Source organism: Astatotilapia calliptera, chromosome 12 (genome assembly GCF_964374335.1).
Source record: "Astatotilapia calliptera chromosome 12, fAstCal68.1, whole genome shotgun sequence".
NCBI lineage: Eukaryota > Metazoa > Chordata > Actinopteri > Cichliformes > Cichlidae > Astatotilapia > Astatotilapia calliptera.
In genome coordinates, this window is record NC_137433.1 from 6,978,076 (window position 1) to 7,003,315 (window position 25,240).

Sequence of the window (25,240 nt, forward strand, 5' to 3'; positions counted from 1 at the left end):
GAATGTGGTTTAGGCTCAGTTCAGTACATTTCATTCATTAAAGAGGAATAAACCCCTTATCCTGATGACACTGTATACTGAAAAAGGACACAAGAAGAGTTTAATACTGCCAAGTATTTATTTACATATCACACTGGTCATCCTAAAAGTTATTGCTTATTTCACATGAATCAAAAGCCTTTAGACTTTGTGCTAACAAGTTTAAATACTTAAAATGATTTGGAAAAATGTGAATACACAGTGTTTTTTTTCACAGAGCTTTAACTTACACTAGGTACAGCATGTCAATGATAAACTTATTAATAACTCTCAATACATGAGTGCATCACTATGCTTCAAGGATCCTACTGGGAAATGTTTGGTGCTCCAGATCATCATATCATTCCCAAGTGCTCTCATTTCTACAGCAGTGTGGTTTTTGTTATATAAAGGTGGAAGACTACAGAGAAGGAATGCAGAAAGTAACACATACATATATACATACACACACACACACACACACATACACACATACACACATACACACATACACACATACACACATACACACATACATACACACACATACATACACACACACACATACATACACACACACACACACATACACACACACATACATACATACACACACACATACATACACACATACATACACACATACACACACACACACACACATACATACACACATACATACATACACACATACATACACACATACACACACACACACATACATACACACATACACACATACATACATACATATATATATATATATATATTGATTCCAGCTGAATACATCAGTTCAGAAAGAATCTAACCAAAAAAAAGTGGATGCATGAATTATGGGTAAAAAGACAAGTGTGAAATTAACACACAGCACAGTATACATTCCATGGGTGGAAAAAAAGGGCTTTTTCTGGAATGATTTTTCCTTTCACTTCTCTGTACCTCCTCCAAAAAGAATTGGTATGTACATGAAAGTTGGCCCGGACTCCACCAGAAGAACCTGTAAAAGGTCACTACACAAACTGTATAGCACAGAAAACAGTGTTGAGGTCAACATGCCTGCATGTTGCTGCATCTTAACTACAGTTTTCAGTCTTATACGTTTTAAATTCTGTACAAAATTCAGAGTGTGTAAACATTAGGATAACTGAAATGTTCTACTGATCGTCAGCAGGGAAACATTGGCACAGGTGAGCTTGAAACCAAGTCAAACAGATCTACAAAAAACAAAAATATATTTAGACTTCAAAAATATAAGTCTGAAAAAGTCCATCCACCCCACATCTTATAAAATCCAGCAGAAGTCATCCCCTATGGATATGGAGCTGATGTGCACAGTGACCAAACAGAGCGGGGGTAAACATTAACATATCGTATTCTAATATTGCTTTTAAAAATGTAAATTAAAAAAAGAAATCATATATTTTGTCCACACATCATAATCAGATGCTTTTTACTGACACAGCAGGTAAGCTTAAACAGAACAGGGCATGGTCATTATAGCTCCAGGAGAAATGGCTTTGCTCATGGTGGCTGTTTCCAGTTTTCAGTGGGTCGAAGGCTCCCCCTGGTGGTTACATGAATAGGAAACCAGCAGCGTCCACCTGTTGAAGCAGCTGAGCTTCTTCCTCACAGCGGGACGTCGCTGTTATACTTCAGTAGAGAAGAGAAGGCTCTGACGTTTGCTGTCAGGTGTGGGAATGCTGTCAAGCTGAAGGAAGTAGAGAAGGACTTGGACCTATGGAGACACACGAAGAAGGGATCAGACCCATACGGGCTCTCTAAACGCTGCAGTTTCACTCATCACGGGTTTTACCTGAGCCATGACCTCTAGGGACCAGCAGTCGTTCATGGAGATTGGCTGCGAGCTGCTTGAGAGTTTGCTGTCTTTTTCAGACGGCCGAAGCAAATTGGGGCCAAAGACGGTGGCTATGTTGTGCAAAGACATCTTATTGACGATTTCATTTTCAGCCACCCTATAAGAATGATGTAAAAAAAAAAAAATTAGTTTAGCAAAATCCTAACTAAACAGCACATCTTCACCAAAAGGTATAAAATGTAAATGCAAGAGATGAGGTAAAAAGCGATGTCAGCAAACTGATTCTGTACCAAAAGTGTGCAAACAATTACATTCAAATTAGTTACCATAACCATCTTTTACCACACAAAATTCATATTTAACTAAACTATGAAACATCCACCCATCTTCATCTGTTTGTGAGGCAGCAGGGTAAACAGGATATTCCGAATGTCCTTCTGGGCAGCAATGTTTTCAAGTACCTCCTGGGAGATTCCAAGATTTTCCCAGGCCAGATGAGATAAATTCGCTTACGGAAGTTCTGAGTCTACCTCAGGGTTCCCAGAAAATCACAAAGATCAAGTACCACCAAGAACCATGTCTGTGGGGCTTTTCTGATGTGAAGAATCATTGGCTCTACTTTAACCCTATATTTAAGGCTACATGTCCAGCTACCCTACAGAATAAACTGATTTCAGCTGCTTACAACACTATTCAGAGCTCATGATCATATTCTGCTTTCTCAGTACTCTTTTCACAAAAAATGGCCCTAAGAGGCAAAAAAAACCCCTTGATATATAAATGTAATTCTTTGAAGATTTGACAGTCTTGTTTAATGTTCTTAAAGTGTCTTCTATTTTGATAACTCGGTACGTGCTATAACAGATTTAATGAAAGCTGTTTACCTTTTCAAGTGGTCAAGCAGGAAGAGAAAAGTCAACAGATTAGGCTCCGGTAGGGACAGCAGAAGGTTGACCATACAGCTCTCCTTGGCCACACTGTCAGAAAGAGCTGTAAGGCAGATGCACATATGAATATTCTGGTGACAAAAACAACAAATGTATCTCCTCCTGACCAACAAAGATGCTGTAGGGGTGAGTTAAACATGAGGTGGTGACTAACCAATGCCTCCAGCAAAGTTTGGGTACAACTCATCAGTGAAAAGAGGCTCCGGCAGCTCACGGAAATACAGCTTCAGTGTTCCCGCGATGGCGTTTACGTCCATCTCCCGCATCATGAGAGCCACGTCCTTGTTGTCTGCAAGACAAATGAGACATCGGTCAGTATATACCAAGGAGTACAAGAGCTTTGAGGAAAAAAAAAAAAGAAATACTGAGCAGGGTGGAAGTCGATTTCTCAGGACTCTTTTCTTACATTTGTCTTCACATCAAGTATATTTGTTCTAAAACAGCTGTCTCTGTTTCCCAAGTTTAAAGTGAACTCACTTGAATCAAAGGCAGCCTTCAGCGCCTGAATGTCAGTTGCGACACCAGATACTCTGTAAATCCCAACTTCGTCCATGCCCCGTCGCTCAATCTCCTCTACACACTGGCGGACAATGAGCGGGACCTTGGAGCGTTCTCGCCTATTAATGACACAGTGGCACAAAAACAAGGTTACAGCTACTAAGAATTCCACAGATCGTAGAAACAGGGCATGTAAATCAGACCACAGCTGAATCTATTTACTTTATCACCAGTACTAATGTTTTTAAAGACCACATTTGCATCAATCTGTTCTGACTTGTGGCGGTCTAGCTTCTTTCCTTTTGTTTTTTAGTTACAGTCAAATAAGCTTTTTCCACATAAGGTAGTTTGGCATGTTTCTGGCGTGAATGACAAAATGAAAAAAATCCCCTTTGGCGCTTCACCTTTAGGGTCCTGGTGTTACGCCAAAAACAAACAAACTTTCACATATACTGACATAATGAAACATGTTAACTCTTACAAATAGATAACAATGACAGTCAACACATAACAGCTACTCACTTTGTTACTGCGTTGATTTTCACTCCAAAGACGCCAGACTGCTTCCTGGAAGGCATTCGCTTCAAACTGAACTCTCTGCCGGTGAACTTCATGGAAAGCTTCACCTCAATCTGACAAAAAGATTAGATAAAGTCAGCCTGAGTGATAACAACAAGTCCAATCCTAAAACATAACATAAAGAGGCAGCAAAGCGACTTGATGATGTCTGTTTTACTGGACTGTTAATCAAAAGTTAGCAACTGTTGGCAAGTGGCCAAAGCAGGCTGGCAAGTCGAGCCCCATAGACCCCCATATTTATATATTACTTTGGTTCAAGCTCATTTCTAGCGTCGATTTTTCATCTTGGACTCTACTAGAGTAGCTTTGCATGATTCACAGTTGAAGATGGTCCACAGTTATCATATTTATTTCATCCACCATCTGAAACAAGCTGCTCTCCCTCCCTGCGTCCTTGCTTTAAGCCAGCTTTCTTTGGCCAGGCTGCCTCTCTCAAACTGAAGGTTTTAACAGCACGTCTGCGGGGCTTCTTTGCTCAGAGCAAGAGCTACTTGCCTGAGATGTTATTATGTTTACCTACTTTCATTGCACTCGTCACTCAGCTTTTAGCTCACTGGGATTACTCGCACATGCTCTGACATCATTGTCTTAATCTTAATATGAGATAAGGAAAACATAGCTGATCTCCTTTAACAACGTGGCACAGTTGATTCCAGTTAAACAGAAACACAAAAACAAACGAACTGGTTAAACGGAAGATGATGGATGGCATATTTGAGACATCTTAAAGTGGATTTTAAGCAGCCTTAATACTTTCTTAATATCTATTCATCATTAATAAGAGGAAATGGTGAGACAAACAAGGAGAACCAGCATTTAAATCTCAACATTTATCTTTCCAGTAAATTTTGTGTGGACTCGACACTGAAACCCATCAATCAGCTGCCGACTTCGGTGTCATTCCTAATTTAGCCGGTTCTCTCTGGTCAGCTGGAAACACTCACCCCATTCATGGTGATGACTGTCCTCTGCCAGTCTTTACTTTGTAGCGTCTGTGGATCCAACTAGAAGGAAAGAAAAATAAATAAAATGGACAATGAGTTCACAATTTAAAAAACAGAAAACATGCGCCTATTGATCTGAACTGAAAGTTAGTGAGCGAGAACAAATTTAGGGAAAATTTCAGTGTAATTGCACCACATGTCTCTGCTGGTGTTATCCCATTCCACTAATCTATTTGAGGCATGTGACTAACAGCAACTGCCAGCTTTTATTTACAGTGATCAGGCATGAGTAATGTGATAACATCACGCCCTCACCACTAAGCACCGTGTCTGTCCAATGCGACAGATGTTCTGTCACCCAAGAAACCATCGAATCTCACTGAGATAATCCTTTGCTCGGTGAAAACAATTTTCTTATATAATGCTTCTTTATCCAAAGGATAAAAAAAAACAATCACAGGCGCTACACTACACGTTCTAAACCTCAAAAGAGTTCAAGCCTGACAGAAATAGGGTTTTAGATATCTGCCAGGAGGAGGAAAAAAGTGCTTTCCGAGACAGCCCGCAGCTCACTTCCACATTACCACGTTACCTTTGGTCTGATCAGACTGCTGCGGACTCTCTCCCACAAACGGGCCCCTGTACTCGTGGGTTTTCTTAGAGTTGCGTCTCCCTCTTCTTCAAGCCTACCCTCTGCCTGATCCATGATCTCCTCTTCCTTTGGGTTACTCTCGCTCTTTATTTCTGGCATTTGCGTTTCTCAACTCCGAAAAGCTTTTTCTGCGGACTGATGGTAAACAAACAAAGAAAGCAGCACTGTTCCACGGATATCACAATTTTCCAAGCTGGCACACTAACAAGAGCAGCGGGTCCTTGTTCCCCGAATAACGAGCCTTTGAAGAATATTGATCCTCTTCATTGAATCTTTAGTAAAAAAAAAACCAAAAAAAAAAAAACCGTGTCCCGCTGTCCCATCTTCACATTCATGCAATATAAGACTCCATATCCTTTCATTCCACTGGAAGTCAGAAAGGAACAAAGCCACGCCAGTCAGCCACGTTTGCTTGTGTGTTGTTCTACCTCCCAGATGGATTTGGGGGATTAACTCCTGAGAATCCCCTCCTACCCTCATTACCAGCATGCTTCACCCCTGCCGCTGCAAGGAGTGTTGGCTGGTAAATTTGCATATCAAGTAGCCTAAAGAGGATCCTCTCAGCCTAGTTACCGATTAGCACTATTGACCTTTAACATCAGAACTAACACGTGCCTCGTCTTCCTCATATCTGACGCATTACTTAATATTCAAATCCACGATACACCCGACTGGTGCCCTACTTCGGAGCTGCTAGCAAATATCTGAATGCTACCCCCCACCATGCCCCCTCCTCTAAAGCTCCGCTGTGTTTTGACCCACCTGTCCAGCAGTGAAATCCCTTCACTGCCAGATCAAACAGAGCCGTGAGTCTTTCTCGCTCTGTTATACTCTGGAGCAGTGCCAGCAGCTACATTCGGTCAACCCCAAAGTCTAATCCGTCTCCTGTCACTACACCCAATCAGGGGGTCAAGCTGAAGTGACCCAGTGGCAACCTCAAGACTCATTTCTTTTTCCAAAGGCAAAGGGCTCCCACAGGGCAGGATTAGCCAACACAGATAAGACAACACTGTGAAGTGGCCAGAATCAACAGACTAGAGGGCGCAAGCTCAATTTACAGAGGCAGAGATTTGTGCGTGGAAATGTTAAGATTTAAAGTCGAGATCAGTATCAACACTGGTCTATAAAGACCAGGGGAAACATCGGCCAAATAGCGTTTATGTATACAGCCTTTAATTCACTCATTTTGCTGCACAAGTTCACATATGTAACAGAGTAAAAGGTTTACAAATGAAACTTTCAGTTGAGTTCTTTACTGTGATGAAGAAAAAAAGAGCCTGTGACAGGCTGAATTAATGAGACTCACTAATGCTGACCACAGTTTAAAGGGTTCACAAAATGTTATTCCCAGCTGGAGTTAGTGTGTTGCTTTGAGCTCTTTGTAGAAGTCTTTCTGCTGACTGTAATATTCCTGCTGCATCTGAGAATCCAACGACTTGCTTCTTAAAGTCAAAGTGTTGCATGCATTTATGCACATGCCATAATGGCGCCAACTTCATGAATTATAAATTGTAATAATAAATTATACCCAAAATGTAGACTGAGTACACCAGGACCTGCCAGCAAATGGCAGTGTTCACAAGTTGTTTTTTTTTACATCATACAGTATCCCAGTGTCCTGGCACAGACATCATTTTTGTTGACCAACTTTAAAAAAAATATGTGTAGTCACGCAAAATATTATATAAACTGAACCATTTTCTAAACTCCCAGATGTTCATACTGATTTGGACCAAAGGAAAGCTGCTATCGGTCAGATCTTGAACTGGTAAATCTAATAAGAAGTATCTTAAAACTGTAATCGTTCTTTGAAGTTGTTTTTTTTATACAAACATACAAACTTCTGCTGTGACCCACATCTTCTGTGTTTTGTCTGTACCTTTATTTGTCCTTTAGCCACAATCTTGTCTGTGACCTCTCCGTCTTCTTTGCAGCACTTCTCGTAGCAGAGCAGCCTCAGCGTTTGAGAGCCCTCCAGTTCAATCTCAAACTCCTTGTGCAGGAACAGAACAAATGCTCATTAGGTTTCAGCCGTGTGCACATTTGTGTGAATTTTTGAATTTCCTTGAGTATACAATGGAGGTTTTTTTTTTTGAACTACTCAAATAATTTCATGCAAAATATGTGGGCGAGTTTTTTGCTTGAGTAAAGGGACGTCTTTTTCTGCTTACGGATTTGTCTTCTCACCTCGTTCCAGTTGGGCTCTGTGCTGTCTCTGTACATGCGTGTTTTAGCTTTGTTCACAAAGTAGCCAAAGGCATCCACCTCCAGAGAGCAGTACAGGTCTAGCGGGTGGAAGCAGAAGAACAGTTGAATCAAAGTGAAACTTAAAACTGAGCATCCACATTAGTCACCCAGCTGAGACATGCCCAGACTGTGCTGTGTGCTTCCTCTGTCTCTGCAACTGACTGCTGGCTTTGGACCAGAACCCTCTCTTTCTCTTTAGTTAATGTGACTCTGATATTCATTTCCCAGTAAATTTGTCCCAGTCAACATCACTGGCTGTTTCCTGGGAACTATTTTTTTTAAACACACTGTGACAAACAGTGTAAAGTTTCTCAAGCAGGCGGTGATTTGAGCACTCAAAGGTGTATTTGAAGAGGCTTGTTCATGACTAATCCCACTTGTTCTCCTGCAGCTGCCCTCCCAGCTGACAGCCGCAGAGAGACAGAGAAAGCGAAAGGGAGGAAGCGGGATGGGTCAACACACAAAGTGATGTGAAACTACATGCAACCTTTACAGTAATCAACAAAATGATTTCTATTTAGAAAAAAAACAACAACTTTAAGACGCCTACTCAAGCTCTGTTTGAGCCCCGATGCAGAGTGGACAATGACATTCAGGAAGCCATATAAACCAGGTGACTCATCATCTGTGGAAGGAAAGGAGGCAGGAGGGTCAAATGTTAAGTACAACACAAGGCTGTATTAAAACGTAGATTTAATCCAATGCTATACAATCTTACCCTCCTTATTCATTGTCATTGGAATTGTGTGAACAGTCTGGAGCTTCACACACGAGTTGGTGAGCATCTGCAGCTCCAGAGAAGTCAGAGAGAAGCTTTTAAAGCCTGTATGTTACAGTGAAAGGGGGTGAAAATAACATTGAAGCTGCTTCAACAGTGCTGCCATCCTGTCTTAAATTTTTATAAGAAAAAAAAAAAAAACATACACTTTTTCTGCTGCTCACGAATGAGCTCCCTCCACTCTGCACGCTCGTAATCAGAAGAGATCAGAAATGTGAAGCCCTGAAAGGCAAAAGGGGGAAGAGTATTTCAATAGTTTCTTGAGCTCAAATGGTGCAATTTCATTGTATCAACTGCAGAGGGCAGTAAAAACCAAATTAACAATGATAGAAAAAACCTATTTCATATAAAAAGTCTTTACTCCTTTCCCTAATTCCCTCCTAAGGACCCCTGACTCACTTTGCCGTTTCTGTTGGCCACCCTGAAAGCCATGTTGGGAGACATGAGAAGCAGCAGGGACTCTTGCTCTGACAACTTCTTCCTCAGTCGCTCAATCACCTTGGACCCTTTAGTGGTTCTCTGCAGATAAACAGGAGCAGCGTTAATGCAGTGCAGGCCTGTCTAGACACTCAGCTCTACTCACATGTTAATCTGTACTTCCTCAATTTATTTTTGCTTGTTTTTTTGGTACAAAGCAGTCATCACCCTGGTGGTATGATGCTGTTTGTTCTGAACTCTGTCACATATGTTTCTGTAGTCACCTTCTCTCTTTGGATATCGTTCTTGATCTGGGAGATTTTGATCTTCAGTGCATCAATCTCCTCATCCTGAACGAGAGGAACGGGGCTGGACTCGCAGTCCTCGATGGTCTGAAAGGTCAGGTCAGCCAGGGGGATGTACCACTTACAGTCATACTGTTGCCCTTTCCTGTTGAAATACAAGATACAAGAAGGCTACAAATAAATATATTTTTTAGCTGCCTTTATAATCGCTTGTTAGCAGCGTCAGAGTACAAAAACTGTTTGTTCAAACTGAAATAGTTCTATTTTCAGCAAAGGACAATTTAAGTTCCTGGGAGGAGTCACTCTCATTTCCCCAACGGGGGTTTAAACCAGTGGATGTTCCAGGTCACATGCCTGCATCTGTAACCTCAGGCTGGACGCTGACCCAGACTCACCCTGCAGCCTGTTTCTTCAGCTTGGTGCAGAGCAGCAGGTCGGTGAAGAGGAAGACGTGACGGAGTTTCCTGGAACCTTCCACCAGCTCCACCATAAAGCGATCCCTCAGGAGCTGACGGTTCTGCCAAAGGAAACAAGGGATCAGTGTGTACAAAGCATGTCACATCTCAACCAGTATACCTATCCTGCTGCAGGGTAAACAGTGGCACACCACAGGAGGTGCTGAGAGTACACCGTCTAATTTAGGTTTGACGTTGTTGCGCCGTTTAAAATGGTTTCACATTATATAAGTGCTGATGGTTGTGAATACTTTAAACGCTGCGGTGTTGCTACTGCTCTCAGATGAATTCAACCCAGTAGTATTTATCCACCCAGATTGTTTTGAAGTGAAATGCCCAGTGCTGGAAATAAAGGCTATTACGACCTTCGCTTATATATAATGGAACTAAATGAAGCTTGCCTTGTAGTGTTCAAAACGCCAAAAAGTACAAGAGAAAAACTCAGCAGTAAATTCTCTTTCCAGAAACTTTAATCCAGTGAACTTTTGCTGTGGGCAGTTTCACAAAGGAGTTGCCATGTTGATACACACAACTAAACCACATTAATAAGCATCATTATTACTAGATAGAATATTGGTTTTAGCCTCTATGAATAGTTTGTCCCTTCCTGTACAAATGCTGGAGGGAGTAATTGTTTCAAAACAAACCCATTTGGATGTTGTAAAGGATTAAAGTTAGGGGAATGGTTGTATTGGCTGGTGGATGTAAACACAGACCGCTAATAGTTTCTCTGCTAGTTCAATTCACTAACCAGGTTTCTTTTGCCATAGCTGTGTTTGCGCATCAGTTTTAATGAATGAATGTCCATCTTTTGTATACAGTTTATGCCCGTGAATAAAGGGTAGCTCTAGAGGCCGCATGATAGAATGTAAACATAATGGCGTCATCTGAGCATACTACGCACATATGCTCAGCTGCTCATTTACACAAATCTAATCAGTCAATGGTAGAAACTCCTGTCATGAGTTTATCCATGTAGAGATGGTCAAGACAACTTGCTGAAGGTCAAAGTGAGCATCAGACTGGGGAAGAAAGGTGATTTAAGTGAATTTGAACGGTCTGAGTATTCCAGAAACTACTGACCTACTGAGATTTTTTCACACGACTATTTCTGTAGTTTACATCGAAGGTTCCGGAAAAAAAGCAAATATATGCAGTGAGCGCCAATTCTCGGGGTGAAAATGCCTTGTTGATGCCAGAGGTCAGAGGGGAATAATCAGTCTGAAAACAGTCAGGAAACAATAACTCAAATGCCCACTTGTTGAAACAAGATATGCAGAAGAGTTTCTCTGAACACAGCACATTAAACCTTGCAGAAGACCACACTGGGTGCCAGTCCTATCAGCTAAGAGCAGAAAACTGATGCTACAATTCACACTGGCTCCAAAATTGGACAACAGAACACTGAAAAAATTGGAAAAACATTGCCTGGTCTGATTTGGTATAACCAGCATGAAAGAATGAAGCTTGATCTCGGGGGTGACTGTCTCTTTAAGCCTCTTATGCTCTGTGTTTCAGGTTCTTATTTGGCAATAGGTTCTGATACTGGAGCCTGAGCTTATGCTGTACAATGTGATGACACTAAGCTTTCCTGCAACAGCATGCATCTAAATTCCTTTTCTTCCCTCTGACCTCTGGGATGAGGCTGTTTACAGTGACACTGCCCATATGAGACACTGCCATCCCACACCAACCACAGTCTGACAAAAACAAGGAAATCACTGCAGCATGGTTTTCCTCTGCCGTTTTTACACCAGCTCGGTTCTGGCAAGTCACAAACACGCTGGTGAAGGACTCAAGCACGTTCGACACCATCCTGGTTTCTGAAAGAGGTGGCAGGGTTACATCCGCTTATTGTTCTGCGACTTAAACAAGACCACAAACTGTCAATAATCCAATGGAAAAAAACAACAGCTGTCACTGCACAGAGTTCACACCCTTCTAATGCTATATGTTGCTGCACTAAAATGACAACTGAGGCATGCACACCGGAGGTGAAGCTAAACACGCTCGCGGGTTTAAACGCTCGGGCTAATTACAGGCGGTCACGTTGCAAAACATCAACAATGGATGCACATTTAGTCACGAGGTGAGCGCAAACAACAACAAACCCATATTTTCAATTGATAGCCAAGTCATGGCTTGTTATCTGTCGATCTCTCAGCAGGCGTTCAGACTTCCTGAACAATAAGCAAAGGAATGTCCTGGAAAACTTTCTTGAATTTGACATCCTATCCTGGTGGGCAGAACCGATTCCCAGGAAAAACAGAGGAAGTTCTCAACTGGGTCATCTGACTCAGACCCCAGAGGTGCGTGACGCAGGGGGAGACAGAGAGGTCAGGAAGCACTACTAAGCCCGTACACGCCCACTGCGAAAAGCAATTTAGACAGTAAAAGTTGATAAGGCGTCATTTCTGGGAAGCAGGGATGGACCAGCTCTGAGGGAAGGATGGGAGTGAGCACAGAGGTAATCGACGGATTTTCCTGGAGACCCCTCAACTCCGGTGTGTTTGCACGGCTTTGTCATGAGCTTCCTCTACGCTCCACTTCCTTCATGGCTACATCAGACAGGGTGAGATGACTCAGCAGCAACCTGACACACGCTTTTACAGCAGCTTCCAGGCACCTTGAACATTTTACTGTCAACAGTCCAGATAAAGTGGAAATTGCAGGCGTGGGTGTTCATTGAGAAAGTCAAATATATGAGCATAGTATTGATTAAACGCTGACCTCTCCTTTCTTTACTGTCATGGACTGCCTGCGCGGTGTGATCTCTTCATTTATACTGGACAGGAAGTTCTGGGAGATGCGCAGGGCATCCTGTAACAGCGGATAGTCTGGGTGGCTGGAAGGTGTGTGCTTCAGTAAGTCCTAGAATAGAGGAAATATGACAAACAGAGTTGTAGGAAAGTCTTCATATGGATAAAATGAAGCTCCATATCCAACTTACATGCAGAACAAGAGTACTGCGCGTCACTCTGTCCACAGGCTTGTAGAGGAGAGCTGTGGAGGAGGAGGAGGAGGAAGAGTCAGTTCAACAGGCCTCATCACAACTCAACTACTCCTAGCAATATTGATTAACGTGGAGGCGCTGTGTTCATCTGAGTCACTACTCACTTTCCAGTGAATATTTAGCCGACTGGTCTTTGCAATCCTTTGTGCTTCTGACCATGAGATTCTGCCAGGAAGTCAACACCAGAGGAAATATTTGGAATAAGACAAAAAAAACTTGAGAAACCACAGTAACTGACCCACGGAGCAATTAAAACAACTGCTGCAGTCGCTCAGCTCATTACACTGCGAGGACTGCCGAAAACAGCCCTGTCATCACTTGTCCCGGGGAGCTGCACAACATCAAACACTTGCCTGCTGCAGTCCTGCTGTGCGTAGCATGATTACATACCTCAGATATCTCTGCAAACTGAGCGTTTGCCTGGCAGCACTTGTCTGCCGTCTCCACAGCAACCTTATAGTTATCCACAAAGGCCCGGTACACTCCGAGCTGGCTGGCCTAAAGGGCACAAGCAGATAAAGCTTAGACTCGGATAGATTTTACTAGTCTGTTAGCACCACAGTGTCACAGTGTGCTGTGCCTGCTCAGGCACGAGTTGGCAGGAATACAGAGGCAACTGATAAAGCAGAGTGTGATTCAATGTTTGTGCACGTGTTTATAGAAATCCCTGCATGTATGCATCTTTAATCTTTCGTCATCCAGTGGCAAACACTGAGGTAGCTCTTATTCATTAACGTTCTATAGAGGATTTTTGCACTCCTTTACTGCTTGTCATGTGGCGAAACAAGGCTTTTATCTGGCCAGGAGACGACTCCAGGCAGTCTACTCAGATGTGCAAGATCCACTGAGGATTACATTACAGCCAAAGACTCCCACCTTTCCCCTCTCCAAGTCTCCCCTCTTTTAACGCTCATTAATGATCAAGGAATGACATTTAAGGAGCACTATAATTAGCATCTGAAAGTTACTGACTTGAGGAATGGTGGTCTCTTTGATCAAAAACCAACATGCAATTTGGTGCTTGGAGGTTTCGTGTTATTTGATGCTTGCTCTTTTTATCCAAAGGAGAACTGAGTTTAGCTGAAAGGACTGCCACTCTTTATATGGTGGCTAAATTCTGCTTAAACTGTTACAAATCAAATCAAATAAAGGAATGTTTCACTTTTATCAGCTCATCAAACACTTTGTTGTTCACTGCGTTCAGACTTCCTTGTTTACTTGTCTGTTTCTGCCGAATTCCAAGTTAATAGGAGTAACGGAAGAACATGTTCTGGCTAAAGCTTTTCATTCATGTGTCATAAAGCAACCGTCCATGAACAACAGGTGACATTTGTCTTTTTTTCCCAGCACCAGCTGTACCAGTGAGATCATTATGACAGAGGATGAGAGTTAACTGGAAGAGCAACATTCTCAACTTACAGTTATGTTGAGACTGACTTTTTTGTTTTCCAGCTCATCCCATTACATCAAACATAGCTAAGTAAGTAAGCAAGCTGCTTAGTTACCAGCTTCTGGAAAAGGTCGCCCACACACTGCTGGTGGCTCCAGCTCTCTACTCGAGGCAGCAGAGCATCATAGAAGTCTTTGTGGATCTCATGAAGCTCCGGTACTTTGAAGAAGATGGTCTCTATCTGCTGGATGGTCAGCATCGGTTGGGATGTTGTGGCTGCTGCCCTCAGAGGTTTCATGGGCTACAAAAATAATCACAACCATATATGACCATTTATAAAGAATAACTGAAGGCCTTGCAAAATAGTAACCACAGAACATGAGTCAATACAGTAAATGCCAAAGATGACTGACGTGTTTAGTAGCATTAGCTAAGATTAGCTAACATGAGATAATTCTAAAAATGTGAACACTGTGTCTGCAAAAACACCAAAAAACAGTTAAGCAAAGAAATTTGTCATATAACTGCAAGTTATCTTGTTTGTTTGCATGAAGAAAATCTATTATTTACTATTTAAAAGGGTTGGACCAGTCTCTATGCTAACAAAATTAGCTTACGTCAGCTATCTTATCAAAAGTTATACAAAATAAGGTAACAAAATTGTAATAATTGGATTCATTTCTAGTGTGTTTCTAATGCTAAGTGTGCTAGGTTTCAAATTGCTTTTTCTAGTTTTATGACAAAGTATAAAAGTACTTTGCTACAAATCCTGCATCCATTATTTTTAAATACGCAAGTATTAGCATAAATATATTCAGTCCTGTAAAAAGTGAAGTACACCTTTCCTGCTTCAATAGGAAATATAAGTAAGTCACATTTTGATAATCAAATGCAAATTAATTGATCATCACCAAGTTTGAGCATCTCTATAAAATCAGAGGTTTAGGCAGTTTGCTGGTCCGGAGCATTCAGGTGTGTTGACAACACCACAGTCTTCAAATCAGCAGACAACCCAGCAAATTCACGCAAAGATAAGGCCGCACTATGATCAGATTAGGAAAAACAAAAAGCCAAACAAGAGCTACATCTCGGACTTCACCGGCCTCAGTTAGCATGTTGCAGTTTATGAGAGTACAATTAGAACAAGACTGAACAAGTATGGCTTGTTTGAAGGGTTTCTGGGATAAAGCCTGTTCTCTCTGACAAAACAAAAAACAAAAACGTAGCAGCACAGTCTAGGTTTTCAAAGTAGAATATGAGCAAACCACAAGACTTCTAAGAAAAATGTCCTTTGGAAATACAAGACCAAAGTGGAGCTATCTGGCCATAACACACACCGGCACTTCAGGGAAAACCCAAACACAGCATATCAGCACAAATACCTCATACCAGCTGTGAAGCACATATGAGGTGGTTAAGGTGAAGGGGCGATAATTTGATGATTCTGCCTTGTTTTACAGCCACTGATCAGCATTGAACTCCAGAATACTTTGGTATACACAAGAGTGAAATATGAGGCCATCTGTTCAACAGGTAAAGTTTGGCCAAAACAGTCATGCAACAGGACAATGATCTCAAGCACAGCAGCAAATTTACAACAAAAGGGCAGAAAAAGAAAAGAATCCAGTTGCTGCAACGTTGTGATGAGGCCAAAGTCCAGGCTTCTATCTGACTGAAATGCTGTTCACACACAACTACTTCCAAAACCCGATGAACTGAAGCAACAACGTTAAGAAGAGGGGGCCAGAATTCCTCCTCGACGACATGAGAGACTGATAAAGTTGTACAGCAAACAACAATAACTTCAAGTTATTGTTGCTGTGATATCTTGTGGTTCTACACCCATTAAATCGTGGGGTCGGTTTTAGCGTTTCTCTGGATTGCATGTTCATGCACGTCCTTGTTACTTGTATGAACATGAAGACATTTTTTTTTCCCCACAAAGTCAAAATGCTCATTGCTCACAGTGACTCATATTCATTCAGTCATTAGTACCTCACTTACAGGCGTTTCAATTCATTTACACATTGCTGAATACCTTATTCTAAAACATTATCAGTTTATATACTTTGTATTCGCCCACAAAATAACTATTGGCTGAATCTTTTAAAATAATACAATATAAAGTATAATACTTCCAAAAGTAGAATGTAGCATGACATAGAAATACTAAAGAAAAGAATAAGAAAATTGAACTTGTTTAAAAATACTTGCATTACACCACTAAATTAAGTTTAATTAAGAGGCCCTCAGGAGACAGGAATTAAAATAGCTTGTTTAAGACAAAGGAGGACTGAGTGGATGGATAAAAGGTGACTATAACATAACTGAGGGTTTTTGTGAACTGCAAGTCAGGCAAAGCTGCACTAATGGATTCCCAGAATAAAATTATAAAACAGCTGAAAATGACCTTAATAGGTCCCATTTTCAGCTGCTACTAAACTAAAGCTAAGAACGTCTTTTAAAAGCCTGTTTTCATATTACACATACTATCAGCAGGGCCTCCAGGTGGCTGAGGTAGGTCTCTTCACTGGCCAGGATTCCTGACAGAACCCACTTTCTCATCTCTAACCCCTTCTCCTGATCCAGCTCCACCTGAAACAAACACGGGAAGAAAGAAAACAGTTGGCAAACAGGGAGAAATGGTATTCACCTACACAAAAGTCACACAGTCACAGTAATGATATGCCATTTATCAACGTGTTTGATCTTTACAAAAGCTGCCCGTGCACCTCTGCAAACCCCCAGCTGCAGATATTTTTGCTGTGGGATTATAGGAGTCCAGATTTGTAGGAGGTCTGTAGGAGTTTTACATTCCAAGAGGACAGCAGCAGAAACTCCTAGCATCTTGAGGAAGACAAATGTGTTTCTGATCCTGGAGTTGTTAGTCCAAACAGGTCAAAGACATCTGTCACCCCCAGTAGGAGTCATTCAATGAGAAACTCACTGGAGCACTGATTGCATCAAATGCTGCCATTATATTTGCTAAATAAAAAAAGAAGAAGAAGAAGAAGAAGAAGAAGAAGGAGGAGGAGAAGCTGCAAGTCAAGTGAACCCACCCTCCACCATGATTTCGGCTTTGAAGATCACCAAGTGTACACATCAGAGGATAAGAATACCGCAGATAGGAGAGGGGCAGACTGGAGGGGGAGGGGAGCGCCGTCTCCTTTTAACATCTGTTTACACACAGTATGTTTGCTGAGTATGTATGGTCTTTTTCAGCAACGCTGAAAAGCACTCCCATCTGGGAGCTACATGGCAAACACGCACTGGATGTTTTATTGTTGCGGTATGGATGCCTGAGCTTGGGTATCATTGTTAATGCCTCTCTGAAGGGCGCCTTATTTAGTTTGCTTGTCACTTTCAGTGGCTAAAATTTTTACATTTCAGCACCAGAAATCACAAACTGTGGGGACGTGCAGTTTGTAAGTTGGAGGCCTTTATTTAAGAAGGCAGGGTGTGACAGCAAATGCCATCAAGATATATTATGGGAAATATAGGATCACACTTTTTTTAAAGATCTTACTAAGTAAAAAAAAAAAAAAATTTAGCAATAACAATCTTTTAAAGATTACCACAGTGCTAAGACACCGTTATGTCATAAGACTGGCACTGTGCCACATTTTGAATCAAGTCATTTGTTCCTCCAGCATCAAGCAGCAAAAAGCAAATTCCTCAACATCTTGCAGCACGTTTATCACTTATGTGCACATAAAGCATGTGGGAGCAGAATCACAAGCAACAACAGGAAAACTCAAATGAAATGAAGTAACTTTTCCACAGAACTGAGAAACCACAGCTACGAAATACGTTTGGAGAGATGGCAATGAAGGACAGTGAGACAGCAGAGAAGAGGAGGCAGCACAGTTAACGTGTCTAACTGTAGTCATTAAAGCAACACTACCGACAGCGGGGAGTCCAGAGAACCAGATGACTGGTTGTCTCGGTTGCTCCTGATTTTAGAGCGGAGCCGTGGCGAGGAGGTAGGAGATCCCGTGAAGGACAGAGGTCCGTGGCGAGGCCCAAGCTCGTCTGAATGCTCCAGGTCGTAGCCATATGATGGAGAGTTTTCGTTGTAGGATGCCTCTGTGAGAAACAGTGAAACAAAGCACAATAGTCACATGGTGTGCTATTAAACTGTTAGGCCGTGTAGTTAAAGCAGAGAAAACATCATGGGAAATGCAGCAAACTGGAGCTTCAGTTTTTGTCAATTGTGAATAAGCCAGAAGGTGCTAACACAGCGATCCTGGACATAGTGGGAGTGATGAAGATGTGCATTTAAAGCCTAGAAAATAAAAACTAGTAAAAACTCCTTTTTAATGAAACAAGAATCCAAAGAATGTCCTGATCATGCATTTTACCATCATGCATCACAGATTTTATTAACACAGTGTCAAACTTTATACAAACTTTTTTCATCTCTCTCACTGAACAAACTGAGCAATATTCTAGTGTAGGCTGGAAAAAAGTAAGTAAACTATTGAATTTAGCAGTAACAACCTTCATCAGATATTTTCAGTAGCCACCTATAAGACTTGCAAAACAATGAAGAGGAATTTATGACTGTTCCTCCAACAAAACCATTTCAGTTCATTCATTTTCCGACATGTCTTGACTGAACAGCCCTCTTCAGGTGATGCCAAAGAATCTTTGTTCATTTAAGGCCAAGACATTTCTGTAATGTATTTATGTGATATTTTCCTGCCAGTGTGTGTTTATTGTTGGAAAACCGTTTTCAGAACATAGTTGCATGTATAACAGCGGGTATTAAAATAAGGAATGAGCTGTCTTTTCCTGCCATTTGTCTTCCTATTAAATCTTTTAATCTTTGTAAACCTGTTACCTACACAAATCTACCATACAGCCAGAGCCAGCCGCTGAGGGCTCCTGCCAGGTCATCGGATTAGCCTGGCAAACTGCACGATTAACACACAAGCTCTTGTTATGCCAACCTTGGTATATCATGCCTCCTTCAGCTTTTTTATGCAGTGTTCAACATCACAGGAAATGTGAAAGATAGTGCTTTAACTGGGCATAATATTCAATTCCATTCAAATCCACTTATATTATATTATGTAAAAAGAATTGGTCCCAACACAGAACCCTGTGGAACTCCTTATTTACCCTAGTGTTTAAATTTACATGGATAAATTAGTGTCATTCTGGTAACATCAGGATGACATCCAGCTCACAGCATACGCTGGAAAATTAAGCTATAACAATGACAAATTGAACATAAACTCTTTATGGGTCACAACATGCCCTCATATGCACATCTGTGCTATTTTGCATTTAGAGAGATCCAAAACAACAAAGCCGAATGACTGCATCCCACAGCGAAACATGTTATACTCCCTGGATCTTGTGAAATCAGATTTTTTAAGACAGATAAAATCAGATCGCCAATGACTAGATCCTGTAATCAGTGTCAGCCAATCCTGACTCACCAGCAATTATTAGTATATCATGCTTGTCAAGCTGTGTGGAAGATCCAGAGCAGAGATGCCTATCCGCACAACAAAAAATAAAAAATAAAAATACCAATATGGAGTGGACACTTTAAAAAGACAACAATTCATAACAGTTTTATGGCTACAAGACTGGTTTGCCTCAGCTTGAAAACAGGAAAGAGAGGATTCCGGAGACTGGAGGAAGATAAAGACAAGTTTCCCTGGGGAGGCCTTGAAGACAGGCAACTGACAGGATGACATCCGCAGAGGCTGTGACAAAGGCGTCAAACAAACACACTGGGCCCAGCAGAGACAGAGAGCTGTATGAACTGCTTGAGGAGGAGACTACCGCAGTCCAAACAGCTACACAGCCCAGGGGGGAGTCCATGTGAACGGCTACTCTGGGCTTCGGTGAAATTATACATCGAGCCCGGGAAAGGATGACTAACGCATCCTCTCTCAGGCTGCAGCTTTGGAGCCACAAACTATCTAAACTAAGAAATAGCCAGAGCTTAGAATACAGTCCAAACACAAATAAGTAAAAGGGAGGATTTAAAAAATGTACCGAAGCCTTAAATACTGAGCCACTTGTGTTGTTTATAGGGACGTTTTTAAAAGCACAGCACTGACTTGGCTCTGGTCAGTGTGAGAAAGTGCACATCACAATGGACCCTCAGTGAGTGCTGTTGTTCTAGCAATCACAAGGGCCGATAGCGTGAAGGAAGTGTCCAGGCAAGTTTGTCCGGAAAATTCGGCAATTTGTCTGCTTCAGAGCGGAAACAGGCTCTCTGCACAAGGTCATCTTTTAACAAAGGCTTCCACTCCTAATACACACATTCGTCTACAGTCACGGCTATCAAATCTACATTCCAGCTAACAGTGACATGCCTTTTATAATTAAAGACTTTGCAGACAGCCCACACTTTTCAGACATACATGGAAACAGATTTGTACAGGTTCCAATAATTCACTGTGACTCACAATTTATGTCTCTTTTCTGCTTATACTAAGAAGAACCTAGGTGTCAAACAGACTTTTAAAAAGGGGTGAGCAAATAAACCAAAGTAAAAGCTGCTCTTTCACAGCTACAAACTACCTACAAGATGCAGTTGTTAAACAGCAGAGCTTGACCCAAAGTGTGCTATTATTTCACTGTTTAAAGCAGGGGTGGGGAACTCCAGACCTCAAGGGAGTCCTGCAAGTTTTAGATATCATCCTGGGTCAACACACCTTGATCAAATGTTTAGTTCATTACCAGGCCTCTGGAAAACTTCAAGACATGTTGAGGAGGTAATTTAGACATTTAAATCAGCTGTGTTGGATCCAGGACACACCTAAAACCTGCAGGACACCGGCCCTTGAGGCCTGCATTTTAACCACACTTAAAACAGTAATCCTGAAATTTCTGCCTAGCAACAAAAATACAACTAGCATTCGGAAAAATATTACTCAAACATTAAAATCTTTATAAGTGGTTTTGTCTGTGATTTGCTGAAAATCTGGTTTACTTCCTGTTAAGGCAGACTTCTTCTTCCTCAGCGTGGACAACTGCTTGATCATCTGATCGAAGAGGTTCTAACCCGGTACTAGCAATAAACTGGATAGTGATTGCAGGTTTTAAGAAATCTGACAAGCCATTAACCAAACTTTGACCAATCTTCAAGATTTATGCCACCTATTAATGTAAGTAACTTTGATCTAAGACGCGGTTAAAAAAATTCAAAATCCATTCATTTTCAAGTACTTTGCAAATGCCTGTTCATTTTATTATGGCCCTTCTAGTCCAAGAAAATATTACTAAGAGCATGACCTGGAGTCCTTTTTTGCAGCTCTGCTGTTTTAAACAGATTAGCTTCAATGCAAAATGCCTGTTTAAATTTGAGGCTAGTCATATCTGCAACTCGAAATCTTATCTTATTATAGACCAACGAAACTGAGGTAAATGTTATCTAGATTTAACAATTACTGCTAAGCTATCAGCCTCTATGTGCACATTACTATTCAATAAAGTACACATTTCAGTCAATTTAAGAGTGTAATGTTCCAGCCAGCGTTGGAAGTCACAGTGAAGGAGCTATGTTCCTATTTTATTATCAGCATCCCAACAGCTTCAAAATCACACAATAGAAAGTATCACACATTTAGCTGGAGGGTGGCAAAATAATCCTGCTGTTCTGTCTCATACCCAACAAATGGTTTCAGCTGTGCAATAGAGCCGTAATAAATACATTCTAATGACATTACATAAGATCGCTGAACCCGACAGCTGTGGTCGCGAGCTGTGTGGAGCTGTGGATCAGACAGAAGCTGATTTCATTTTGGACCGTCACGGAAATCTGTAATTCCATGTTTTTGAAGGATTTCCTTTAGTTCCGTGAATCAAAGCAAATCATTTAAAAAGTATTATTACCTATTAATGCACAACACTGAATGTTTTGGTTTCCCACACCAGCACTCTGAGCACCACCCAAAAATAGATCTCAAGGATATATAAAAGGGGGCTCGGCCAAACAACTGCCAAGCCTGCTTCTGGGGAATAATCAGTCATCATGAAGCACTTTGCCTTCCTGCAGCATGTAAACAAGAGCCTTGCATAGAATACAGTCACAGCAGTTTTAATACCACAGGCATGCTGGATACACACTGGATATCCCACTGATGACAAAGCAAAGACATACACTAATCCTAATCCATAGAGATGAACTACGACAAAACACGCAGGGAGGGAGCGACAGATGTGCAGCAGAATCTTTGCGGCAGCAGCATCGGGAATTCTCTGACACAGGAATAATCATGTGGTCCCTTTTCACTACACAGCAATCACAGAAGAAGCAGGAAGTGTTATTTGGGACACTTTCATCAGAGTGAAAGTCTGTATTGGGTTTCTAAAAAATGGTTGGGGTTATCACGTGGCCATTTTAAGGTCACAGCAGTTTAAAAAATATGCTGTTTTTTCTGGAAAGTAGTTATTTTTTCATCTGTGGTCATTTAGGTTCTGGGAGCACATCTCCCTGACGTTCCCCATTCATACACAGAAGCCAGAGGAAGTGAGAACAACTGCGCGACCTGAGCACAGAAGCAGGTACCAGTGGCAACAGACATGACACTGTCTGGTTCAGACACAGCATGAGAGGGGGAGCTGGTGTGGAGATGGGTTGCAAAGCACCTTGCAGATTTGGAGTGACTGTAGGCAGGCATCTTAAATACCTCCACCTGGTCGTAGCAGATGGCTGCCCCTCCCTGAGGCCTGGTTCTGCTGAAGGCTTCTTCCTGTTAAAAGGAAGTTTTCCCTTCCCACTGTTGCCAAGTGCTTGTTTACATTGGCGTCGTCTGATTGTTTAGGGTTATTGTAGGGCCTTTAGCTTACAATATTAAGAGCCTTGAGGTGATTAGGTGCTTTATAAATAAATAATATTGAACTGATTGAAGATGCACCACATGAGATAATTCGAAGAGTTTCAGCTGAGGGATCAGCTGATGTGGGCTGCGACTGAGATGAACTGATCTGCTGTTATTGTGGCTTGTGTGAATTAATGTCATTGTTTGAAAGTATCACAGGTAAAATTTCAATTCTTTTTGACCGATGGGGGAAATTATCAGACAGCAGCTCCCAAAAATAAAACTTAGAGGGCAAAGAGGTTTATTGATCGAGCCTTGGAACTAGAATGGTAGCATCCATATTTGCCCATTTCACTGCTGGGAAAAGACAAATTGAGTCAATCCTCAATTACTGGACCCCGCTGTGAACATATTGACTATCCACCAAAATCTCAGTCAAAGGATGGATAGAATTTAGATCACAAGCTCCCATAAATAAACGCACACATATCAAATGGACTATTTGGCTCAGAAAAGGCTGGAACTGAAATTTTACAGTAAGCATCCATAATTTATTTACAAAGTTTGAAAAAAAAAGATATGCTAAAGGACGGCCTTTCTGTTGCCTCTACAACGGTTGTATAGATCTGGAGAGGAAAGTATCACTTCTAGAAAAAACATAAGATAAGAGGCCAATGTGAGAGGTTGTTAAAAGCTTAGCACCACTTTATGGCTCCAAATGGATTCTCCTCTGATCTGTGGAATCACTCGGGAAACAGCGGTGATAAGGAGGGCAAACACTGGGGCCGGTCAAAGGGTGACAGCCTTTCAAACACCTGATGTGGTGACCCCACTTCATAGCAAGTTGAGATGGACTTTACGATATGTGGTGACACAGGATAATCAGAATACAGAGTCTGAGAGTTTGATATCCGTCTATCACAGCAGACGATAATTAGCAACAAGCAACTTTATCCTCATACTGCAATTTATCAGAGGAAAAATGCCCTCAGAATTTAGGATTTTGACATTTCTAAGAAAAACATGACAGTTTTTGAGATTAAAGTAATTCATGTGAAAAAAAAAATGCATGTTATATCTGACATCAAAGCTCTTCTGAAAAACTTTAAATGCGTGCTAACATGAGCTAACAAAGTTTTGTAGCTAGCTGGTAACATAGAACTTTGCTCTTTGGTCCATATATGTCAAGAAAGAAAGAAAAAAGGCAACATGCCCAGGGGCCTAAACACTAATGCTAAGGTTCTAACACACAGAGACTAGTGCCCATCTTTTATATACAGTCTATGGGCGTAAGCAGAAAGGATGTATCTGTGGTGTGATGAGGTTTATCAAACCCAGTAAACTAAAGTTGGGTGTGTGAGAGGGGAAGAAAAGCAGTTTCATCCCCTCAATCATAAATTTTGTTACTTAAATCTCAAAGAATTTCTGATTATGTTTTTTTTTTTTTTGCTCATTTGTGACGTCTGTGAGGTTATTCTCAGAGATTTGCGGTGTTTCTTTCAGATAAATGAAGGAATATCTCGGTTAAGATTTCCTTGCCCCTAATAGGCCATTCAAACTGTAAAAATGTTATCCGTCAATTCATCATCACATCTGGGCTCGTGTGGAGTGCCTGCTGGCCCGGGAGGTCCTTTAAACCACAGGCCTGTGGAACGCATTGAAGACCATCAGCACTCGCCTATGATCTGCTGTGGGGCAGCCTAAAATTAGTGCCAGTCATCGAGCGGTGTAGGTCAGAACTGGGCCGCCAAACACGGCACACCTACTAATCAACGTATGTAGAAATAGCTCGGGGTGGACATACTGCAGCTTGTAATGTGCCGCATAACAGAGCAAATAAAAGCCCCGATAACAGTTCCAGCCCGGGTAAATAAACACACAACGGTGCAAAGGCGAGCAAAAAGATTAACTCAAGTCCAGCAGCGAGGAATAATTAACACGAAGCAGGATTTATTTCATTTGCCAATTATTGTGACTTTACAGGATGACACCTTCAAGTTTGTGCTTTGTAGCAGACACAAATATAACTGCTGAGTTTTCATCACATACTGATAACGGGCAGAGTTTTCAGAAATGTAAGCAGTGACAAGAAAAAAATTAAAGTGACCTCCTGGTGTAATGAAATATTCATTTGCATGTATGAATAGAATTAAATATTAGCGAATGGGCCTCACCTGATGTGCTCTGATGTGACTGGCCAGCAGTATTCTGCCTAGCAACACACGTTTTTACAGCGAATTCGCCTTAAGGTAAACTGTACCTGAGTGCAGGCGCGTGGCAGAAAAGAATCAAATCATCTCAGATTCAGATGGTTTCATGGAAGTTACAACACTTTGAAAACTGCAGTAAGGTTTGTGTTATTCAAGCTCAAAGTTACTAACCGGAAGTATAA

General features: G+C 41.5%; 1 protein-coding gene across 1 annotated transcript in view; it reads right to left on the reverse strand.

The window, feature by feature from the left end:
- Positions 1–1,233: 1,233 nt before the first annotated feature.
- LOC113033125 (breakpoint cluster region protein) overlaps positions 1,234–25,240 on the reverse strand; it is a 30,705-nt gene continuing 6,698 nt past the window's right edge. The window contains exons 2-23 of the mRNA XM_026186523.2: positions 17,964–18,145; positions 16,550–16,654; positions 14,175–14,360; positions 13,060–13,167; positions 12,774–12,834; positions 12,607–12,659; positions 12,387–12,527; positions 9,597–9,718; positions 9,181–9,346; positions 8,879–8,998; positions 8,626–8,701; positions 8,420–8,524; positions 8,252–8,326; positions 7,642–7,739; positions 7,334–7,447; positions 4,803–4,862; positions 3,802–3,911; positions 3,259–3,398; positions 2,936–3,070; positions 2,719–2,824; positions 1,832–1,991; positions 1,234–1,753 (exon numbers count right to left, since the gene is read on the reverse strand). Of these exons, the coding sequence (XP_026042308.2) occupies positions 1,664–1,753; positions 1,832–1,991; positions 2,719–2,824; positions 2,936–3,070; positions 3,259–3,398; positions 3,802–3,911; positions 4,803–4,862; positions 7,334–7,447; positions 7,642–7,739; positions 8,252–8,326; positions 8,420–8,524; positions 8,626–8,701; positions 8,879–8,998; positions 9,181–9,346; positions 9,597–9,718; positions 12,387–12,527; positions 12,607–12,659; positions 12,774–12,834; positions 13,060–13,167; positions 14,175–14,360; positions 16,550–16,654; positions 17,964–18,145 (2,513 nt within the window). The 3' untranslated portion in view covers positions 1,234–1,663. The remainder of the gene's footprint in view (positions 1,754–1,831; positions 1,992–2,718; positions 2,825–2,935; positions 3,071–3,258; positions 3,399–3,801; positions 3,912–4,802; positions 4,863–7,333; positions 7,448–7,641; positions 7,740–8,251; positions 8,327–8,419; positions 8,525–8,625; positions 8,702–8,878; positions 8,999–9,180; positions 9,347–9,596; positions 9,719–12,386; positions 12,528–12,606; positions 12,660–12,773; positions 12,835–13,059; positions 13,168–14,174; positions 14,361–16,549; positions 16,655–17,963; positions 18,146–25,240) is intronic.